The sequence below is a fragment of the Garra rufa genome, unplaced genomic scaffold (assembly GCF_049309525.1).
Source record: "Garra rufa unplaced genomic scaffold, GarRuf1.0 hap1_unplaced_884, whole genome shotgun sequence".
Lineage (NCBI taxonomy): Eukaryota > Metazoa > Chordata > Actinopteri > Cypriniformes > Cyprinidae > Garra > Garra rufa.
In genome coordinates, this window is record NW_027395149.1 from 1 (window position 1) to 9,664 (window position 9,664).

The 9,664-nt window shown below is 35.5% G+C and overlaps 1 protein-coding gene across 1 annotated transcript; it reads left to right on the plus strand.

The window, feature by feature from the left end:
- Positions 1 to 161: 161 nt before the first annotated feature.
- On the plus strand, positions 162 to 6,503 carry LOC141317393 (uncharacterized; the record flags this gene model as incomplete). Its single annotated transcript, XM_073833117.1, has 4 exons — positions 162 to 740; positions 1,434 to 1,883; positions 2,524 to 2,580; positions 6,462 to 6,503. Coding segments are annotated over 4 exons (1,128 nt in total), but the record flags the coding sequence as incomplete, so codon positions are not given.
- Positions 6,504 to 9,664: the final 3,161 nt, after the last annotated feature.

Genomic DNA, 9,664 nt, shown 5'->3' on the forward strand with positions numbered 1-9,664 from the left:
ATTTTGTTATTTGTTTGTTAAATATTTCTGTTTCTGCTATTTCTGTTTCTGCTATTATGTTAATACTTTTATGTTATGTTGAAACTAAACCAAGAAATCAGTGCATTCATCAAATTTTCAACTATTTATTCTAAAAAGCATCTGTTTCCTGTGTTTACCAGGTGTCAGTTCCGGATAGCGGTCGTGTGGTTACGTCGGTTATCACTAGTGGAACAGGAGGCTCCAGCAGTTCATCAGGTAGCTCCTCATCGTCCTCCTCATCCTCTTCTTCATCCTCTTCATCCTCCAGCTCGACCACGAATACTGGTGAGGACCCGTACGATGGCTACGATGGATATGAGACTGGATACGAATCGTACTATGAGGAGTCGACCGCACGGCCTGATGGCTCTCGGACCATCACCATCACTAGCACAGGCACAGGTACCGGAGGAGAAATGGATATCGGACTGGGCGGTGGGGTGGATTTGGGACTGGGAGGAGACCTGGACAGGCGAATCATCACATCATCATCATCGTCTTCATCATCATCAGGAGGAGGAGTTGGAGGAGGAAGTGGAAGAGTAACCTCAACCATCACAGTCATTCACAATGGAACCTCCAGCTCTGGCTCCGGCTCCGGCTCCAGTTCCGGCACTGGCTCTAGCACCAGGATCATTACTAGCTCCAGCTCCGGCTCCAGCTCCAGCTCCAGCTCAGGAGTCAATACTGGCTCCAGCACCAGCTCTACCTCTACCTCGGTGAGTTTAGTTGGAACTTATAATAGTGCAATAATATCCTATTTTACTGAAGTGGATTTGACTTCTCAGGGATCGCTAATTCGAAAAATAGTAGTTTTTATTGGTAGCATTTAATAACAAATATTTTTTTTAACTCTGGAATTGTATTTTTTAATTTAATTTAATTTAATTTAGTTTAATTTCATTTCATTTCTAATTTAATTTAATTTAATTTTCAAGATTTCCTTATTATTGCAATTACATCTTTGTTTGTATAATAGTGTAATAATATCCTATTCTACTGAAGTGGATTTTACTGAACTCAGGGATCCAGTCTAATTCGAAAAATAGTAGTTTTTATTGGTAACATTTAATAACAAATTCTTTTTTTAACTGAAGTAGATTTTGCCAAACTTTTATTTTATTTAATTTTATTGTTAAATGCCTTTAATATGTTTTTCAGGTTTTGCTATACAAAAATATAGTGCATTATTGTATTATTACATTGAAAATACTGGACAAAATACTAAAAATACACTTTTTTTGTCATACAAAAAATGTCATTAATTGTACCAAAAGTAGTTTTGAGTTTAGTGATATACACACAAACAGATTTCTGTTTTGAAAATCAATAGATAGATGTACACGCAGTGCAAAAACATTGAGTTATGAATGCTTACGATGTCTAAATCCTTGTGTATGTCTGATGTGTAGGTTGACGGTGGTTATGATGATAACCAGTACGGCGAGGGTTTTGATATTAACTACGGAGAGGGATATGGAGAAGGATACGGAGAGGGAGATTACACCGTGGAAGGAGGCGGCAGCAGCACTAGCACTTCAGTGTCCGTAGGGGGCGGATCTGTTTCTGTTGGCGGAGGATCTGTATCCGTTGGAGGCGGTTCCGTTTCCGTTGGAGGCGGGTCTGTTTCTTCGAGTGGCTCAGCTGGGGGCGGATCCGCCAGCGCTGGGGCCAGCGTGGGGGCGGGGTCTGTTGCCACAGGAGGACAGGGAGGAGTCGGTGGAGAGGTAGATTCCCTCGATGTCGACACCTTCAAGGAGGATTACACCGACGAAGATCTGGAGAAGATTTATAATTATGAAGATATGTACCCTGATGGAGACAAAGAGCTGCCCGCCGAGACCGATGAGATCTACGGACAGGTGAGCTCCAGCTTATAGAAATAATTCACCAAAAAAAGGATCATTTACTCTTCTTCATGTTGATCTAAACTTGTATGTCTTACTTTTTCTTGCTGTCAATTGGGGGTGCCATGATAAATTGTTTCGTGAATCGATTTTGCTATTTTCGGATTTTCCGAATGCATCGCCATGTGAAGTTTTAATAGGTCAACACCATAATTTGTAGTAATTTAAGCGGTTAAACATCCTCGGATTTGATACTTTTATGACTCTAATTTAATGTAAACAGCCCACTGTGAATGCTCTTGTAATTCGCTTCAACTTTTCCGAACTTTATGAATGATTACTTCAGGTTTATGAGAGTTTGGCTGTTTCTAAAGCACGCAGTGCCATCTGACGTTAAAAACTAAGCTCAGAATCGATTCAAGAGAGAATCATGATGCATTCAGATTAGATTTCTATTCAGATTTCAATACAAATCCTCTCATTGTGATTCACTGAAGTCATACAACTTTTGAACAACATGAACTACAGTTTATTTTTGGATTTTTTTTTTTTTTAGAATTGTCTGTTTTATTTATTACCTGCAACTGTTATGATTCACTTTGTGTTTACACTGATATACTCTGATCTGAATTAAATTGAGTTTGTGTTTCTGAAGGTGGACGGACTGAGAGGAGAGAAAGGCCAGAAAGGAGAGCCTGCCATCATTGAACCCGTAAGTGTCACTTATTAATATTACTATTCAAAATTTTGGGGTCAGTGTGATTTTTGAAAGACGTCTCTTCCGCTCACAATGGCTGCATTTATTTGATACAGTAAAATCTGTAATATTACGAAATAATATTACAATTTCAAACAACTGTTTTCTATTTGAATATATTTGAATATATAATTTATTTCTGTGATGCAAAGCTGAATTTTCAGCATGATCTTTCAGAAATCATTCTAATAGACTGATTTGCTGCTCCAGAATCATTTATTATTATTATCATCAGCGTTAAAAACAGTTGTGCTGCTGTTTCTGCTTTTGTGGAAACCATGAGATATATATATTTTTTCAGAATTTTTTGATAATTTGAAATTTAAAAAGAGCAACATTTTTAGAACTTTGTTAGAACATTAGAACATTTAAAATGTTTTTGCTCTCACTTCTGATCAATTTAATGCATTTTTTTAATCTTCCTGTCCTCAAAATTTTGAACAGTACTATATATGTACTCACTAAACGTATGGTTTTCTCTCAAATATATATGTATATATGTGACCGTGGACCACAAAACTAGTCAGGGTCAATTTTTTATACATCATCTGAAAGCTGAATAAATAAGCTTTGATGCATTTATGCATGGTTTGTTAGGATAGGACAATATTTGGCTGAGATACAACTATTTGAAATCTGGAATCTAAAGCTGCAAAATATAGAGAAAATCACCTTTAAAGTTGTATAAATGAAGTTCTTAGCAATGCATGTTACTAATCAAAAAATAAGTTATGGTAGGAAACTTACAAAATATCTTCATGTAACTTTATCTTAATATCCCAATGATTTTTGGCATTAAAGAAAAATCTATAATTTTGACCCTTACAATGTATTTTTGGCTATTGCTACTTAAGACTAAGGTTTTGTAGTCCAGGGTTACATATAAAGAGCACAAGATAAACGGCAATAGAAAAGTTAAAGGCATTTAAAATTTTTTCCAGAGGTGGTTTGGCATATTAACAAGACTTTATTGACACAAACCCAAAGAAAGTTTCCAAGTGTGGTCTTGCATTTATTGCAACTTCCGCACACTTTCACATCTGTCGAATTTGTGCGTTCACTCACATGTTCGTGCAGCTTAAAACACGTCTTTAAAGACACCTGGATCAGTCGTCTGTCCCGGATTAATCTGGATTTACACCTGATTTGCTTTTTTACTTCTAAAGGAGCAACTCACTCCTGTTTTAGACTCAGATTCGCAGATGTGTTCACCATGCAGTTATATTTGCATGATGGGAATGATTGTCTGTCCTCGCATACAGTCTCCACTGCTCACGTGGCTCTTGATGTCTAACAGCTGTGAGACTTCAAACAGATGTCATTGTAATCTCAGCGGGAGAGAATGACATCTGGGTTTGTTATCAATGAACATCAGGAATGAAGAAAGAGACTAGAGTTGACCTTCACAGCCGTATCAGGCCATGTCTTATTATATTACAGACTGTTCAGATATCTTAAAGTAATCTATTTCATATTAATCAAAAAGAAAAAAAAAATTACAATATAAAAATAAACCATAAATAGTGCTATATTACAAACAAAAATTAAATTAAAATTAAATAATTACTGTTAAATCTTAATAAATAAAAGGTAAAGTCCTTTTTTTCACATGATATCTCTTATATATGACATATGTCTTACGTTTTAGTTTGATGGAAATGTGCTTTTAGACGAAATGAAAAAAAGCTAAAAACCATGATTTTTCAATCAGGCCAATATAAAAATGCAATTCAAATAAATGACACATAAATGTCAGTTTTTCCAGCGTACTGCTACAGGGATGCAAGAGCAGATCAATGAGAAGATCAGAGTCGAGGAAAAAGCACAAACATACAGATCATGACAGCTGGTTTTAATGAAGGATGACCATGTGGTTTGCAGAGAGAAAAATGCTCAAATCACATGCTTCTTTCTGCAAGCGCCCACATTCTCTCTCGTTTTGGCTCGCACACACACTGTGTCCACTCTGTGTTTTTTGGCATGTGTGGAACGCACCAAAACAAGGCGAACATGCCCATTGCCACGACAGCACACTCGGACCATGCCTTCGGGACAGCGCTAAGACCCACGGCGTCTTTAAAAAGTGCCAGATGTTACAACAAACAAATGTCGTTTGTCCTTTTTTATCTAATAGTTTTCTGGATCATAAGTAAGGCTAAGATCTGAATATGTAATGATCCTGCTCTTTGGTTTCTGGACCCCTCGGTGACTGTAATTCAATCTTCACAGGCTTTTTGAGATAATTGCACTGTTGTGGTTATGACGCAACTCTTGCAAGCACATTTTGATCTGTAATTGATCATGACTGATGACTTCCAGACAAAATAGCTTGTATGTTGTTCTGATAATGATGAAATGTATTTGGTTACAGCTGATCCGATTTAATACGATTTTCCTAAACACATGTGCCATGATGGAAATCTTGTGCATGTTTAAACAATTTGCTGTGCCTTAAAGACCCTTTAATTTTTACTTTTACCTTTTAATGGCAACAATATTATACACTAGTGTTTAATAAATACATTTATGCGTTTTATCCAAACAATATACAACTTCTTCACAAACTCATATAGTTCATTAGTGAAACTGTGTGCTGTTCATAGTTATCAAGCAGCCATTTATTGTTCATAAGTTATCATAAGTTTTTGCTATTGGCTAAAAATCCTGCTTAGTTCCCTTTATGACAGAGTTCAATAATTTTGAGGTAGGATTTAATGGACTGTGATGATTTAAATCCTCTGGGACTTTCAGTTGATTATTATGGAGAATATACAGTAAAATATAAATATTTTGCCTTGGGAACTCCCTGAAATAAACAAAAATTTAATTGAAGTACTAAAATTACTAGAACTAAAACTGAAATAAAAATAAATGAAAATTTGAAAATTTGAAAAATAAAATCTACTTTAAAATAAACCTAAAAAACATTTATTTATTAGTTTTTTTTAGCGATTTAAGTCACCAGTCTCTATTATAGATACCAGATTAATGTATTTTGTCTAATAAAAAAAGCATTTTTATGTTACAAAACAATATTATTGATTATTTATTAACAATATTAATGAGTGATTATTAATGACTTTGCACCTAAATAAAAATAATAAAACAATTTAAGTAAAAGTAAACTATTAAAATTGTTTTAGTAATTGAAATAAAGCTGAAAAAATTTAAAAATATATAAATATTAGATGAAAAATGTCAACTTTAAAAACTTCGGAGAAAAGTTAGAAATAAATAAAAGTTTACATTAAAGCCTTAAAATGACTAAAACAAAAATAAAATAAATTAAAGCTATATAGAAATACTTTCTTAAAAAAACAAATATGAATAAAAATGACAAAAACCATAACTTAAATGCTTAAAAATATAAAAACAAATGCTAATTCAAAATAAGCTTCACATTATGCTACATTCTAACCTGTTTTCCTCATGAAAATAGCTGAGGTACATGGCATGGCGTCGGATTTTAATAGTGGAATTTTAATAGTAGAACTGCACCTATCAGTTTTTTTTGTAGAAGTTTTTTCTTCTAAGTTCTGGAATGTTCAGTCAGCTGTGCTGCAGTCTGTAGATCATCTCACAGGCTTCATAAACACTCAGAGACATGAGAAACAGGCTCCAGTGCTTTAACAGACTTCCTGATGCTGCTGTTTGGTATGATCGTTACAGACACCCGCAGCCAAGCACACATCTCACATACACACATTCAGTCCACAGAAATGTAAACTATTTTGACCGAAGCTGTGGTGCTCTTAAACTGCAGACCTTATGTTGATATTGCAGGTTGTGTTTATACTGTTATTCTAATGCATTTGTGTTTTTTTCTGTTCTTGTAGGGAATGCTGGTCGAAGGCCCACCTGGTCCAGAAGGTCCCACAGTAAGTCTGCTTTCCTTTATAAACCAACCAGTTAAATTGAATGCTCTGAGTCATTGCACCCCAATTGTATTTAATTCTCTCAGTCAACTGATTTGATGAAACAAACCTTTCAAACCAACTAGCTGAATAGAGTTCATTGAGTGAACTGATTTGCTGAAACAAACCATCCAAACCAACCAGTTGAATCAAATCCTGAGTCAACTGATTTGCTAAAACCAAACTTCCAAATCAGCTGAAATGAATCCTCTCAGTCAAACAATTTGCTGAAATGAATATTTCAAACCAAACAGTTGAATTGAATCCTCTGACTCAACTGATTCGCTAAAACAAACCTTTCAAACAAACCAGCTGAATCAAATTCACTGAGTGAACTGATTCGCTAAAATTAACCTTCATGATCTATGAACCAAAAAACTATGGTCGCAAGTTCCATTGAACTTTATTGGTGACAACAGAACTTGCGTCCAAATTTGCTTTTGGGAAACGCACCCCAGTTGATTTGAACCTTTTTAGTGAGATTATTCATTAACACAAACCTTCCAAACCAATCAGCCAAACAGTATTCACTAAGTGAACTGATTTGCTAAAATGAAGCTTCTAAATCAACCAGGTGTGTGTTTCTTAAAAGTATCATAAGCTAACTATGTCTTATATAAGTTCCATTGAACTTTATTTGTAATGAGAGAAACTTTTGGGAAACATGCCCGAGTTTAATTAAATCAACTGATTTGCTAAAACAAACCTTCCAAACCAACCAATTGAGTTGAATCATTTTAGTCAACTGATTCGCTAAAACAATGTTCCTAACCAATCAGTTGAATCAAATCCTTTGAGTCAAATGATTCACTGAAACAAACCTTCCAAACCAGCCAGGTAAATTGAATCCTCTGAGTTAAATGATTTGCTAAAACAAACCTTGAAAACCAATCAGTTGAATCAAATCCTTTGAGTCAACTGATTCACTAAAACGAACCTTCCAAACTAACCAGGTGAATTGAATTCTCTGAGTCAAATGATGTGCTGAAACAAACCTTTCATACAACCATTTGAATCAAATCCTTCCAGTAAACTGATATGCTAAAACAACCTTACAAACCAATTAGTTGAATCAAATGCTTTTAGTCAACTGATTCACTAAAACAAACCTTTCAAACTGATCAGTTGAATTGAATCCTTTGAATCAACTGATTCGCTAAAACAAACCTTTCAAACCAACCAGTTGAGTTGAATCCTTTTAGTTAACTGATTCACTAAAACGAATCCTCTCAGTCAACTGATTCGCTAAAACCAACCTTACAAACCAGTTGAGTTGAATCGTCTCAGTCAACTGATTCGCTAAAACAAACCTTTCAAACCAACCAGTTGAGTTGAATCCTTTTAGTTAACTGATTCACTAAAACGAATCCTCTCAGTCAACTGATTCGCTAAAACCAACCTTCCCAACCAGTTGAGTTGAATCGTCTCAGTCAACTGATTCGCTAAAACCAACCTTACAAACCAGTTGAGTTGAATCGTCTCAGTCAACTGATTCGCTAAAACCAACCTTACAAACCAGTTGAGTTGAATCGTCTCAGTCAACTGATTCGCTAAAACCAACCTTACAAACCAGTTGAGTTGAATCGTCTCAGTCAACTGATTCGCTAAAACCAACCTTACAAACCAGTTGAGTTGATTCGTCTCACTCAACTGATTCGCTAAACCAACCTTACAAACCAGTTGAGTTGAATCGTCTCAGTCAACTGATTCGCTAAAACCAACCTTCCCAACCAGTTGAGTTGAATCGTCTCAGTCAACTGATTCGCTAAAACCAACCTTCCCAACCAGTTGAGTCGAATCCTCTCAGTCAACTGATTCGCTAAAACCAACCTTACAAACCAGTTGAGTTGAATCGTCTCAGTCAACTGATTCGCTAAAACAACCTTCCAAACCAATTAGTTGAATCAAATCCTTTTAGTCAACTGATCCACTAAAACAAACCTTTCAAACTAACCAGTTGAGTCGAATCCTCTCAGTCAACTGATTCGCTAAAACCAACCTTACAAACCAGTTGAGTTGAATCGTCTCAGTCAACTGATTCGCTAAAACAACCTTCCAAACCAATTAGTTGAATCAAATCCTTTTAGTCAACTGATTCACTAAAACAAACCTTTCAAACTAACCAGTTGAGTCGAATCCTCTCAGTCAACTGATTCGCTAAAACCAACCTTACAAACCAGTTGAGTTGAATCCTCTCAGTCAACTGATTCGCTACAGCAAACCTTCCAAACCAATCAGTTGAAATGAATCCTCTCATCAGCTGATTCGCTAAAATGAATGTTCCAAACCAACCAGTTGAATCGAATCCTTGAGTCAACTGATTCGCTGCAACAAACTTTCTAAACCAACCAGTTGAACTGTATCCTCTGAGTCAACTGATTCACTAAAACAAACCTTTCAATCCAACCAGTTAAACTGAATCCTTTGAGTCAACTGATTCGCTAAAACAAAACTTCCAAACCAGCCAGTTAAATTGAATCTTTTCAGTCAACTGATTCGCTCAACAAACTTTCTAAACCAACCAGTTGAACTGTATCCTCTCAGTCGACTAATTCGCTTAAATAAACTTTCCAAACCAATCAGTTGAACTGAATCCTCTGAGTTAAATCATTCACTAATCTGAACATTCCAATTCAACCAGTTAAATTGAATCCACTCAGTCAACTGATTCACTAAAGCAAACCTTTCAATCCAACCAGTTAAATTGAATCCTTTGAGTCAACTGATTCGCTAAAATTAACCTTCCAAACCAACCAGTTAAATTGAATCCTTTGAGTCAACTGATTCACTTAAACAAAACTTCCAAACCAACCAGTTGAATCAAATCCTCTGAGTCAAATGATTCATTAAAACAAATCTTCCAAACCAACCAACCAAATTGAATCCTCTTGTATTCGCCAAAACAAACCTTCCAAACCAACTGGTTCACTAAAATTGTACTTCCCAAAGCTCAACTCTTCTATACATTACATCATAAAAAATAGCAATGCACATCACTATTCATTGTAAAAGTTACTAGGAAAGCTGATCTAGTTTCTAGGCCCTGTGACTATTGCTGACAATGCTAAACAGCTGTATGTCTGTTTTGATTCTTTAGTTTCATTCTTGACCTACTTATTTATAAA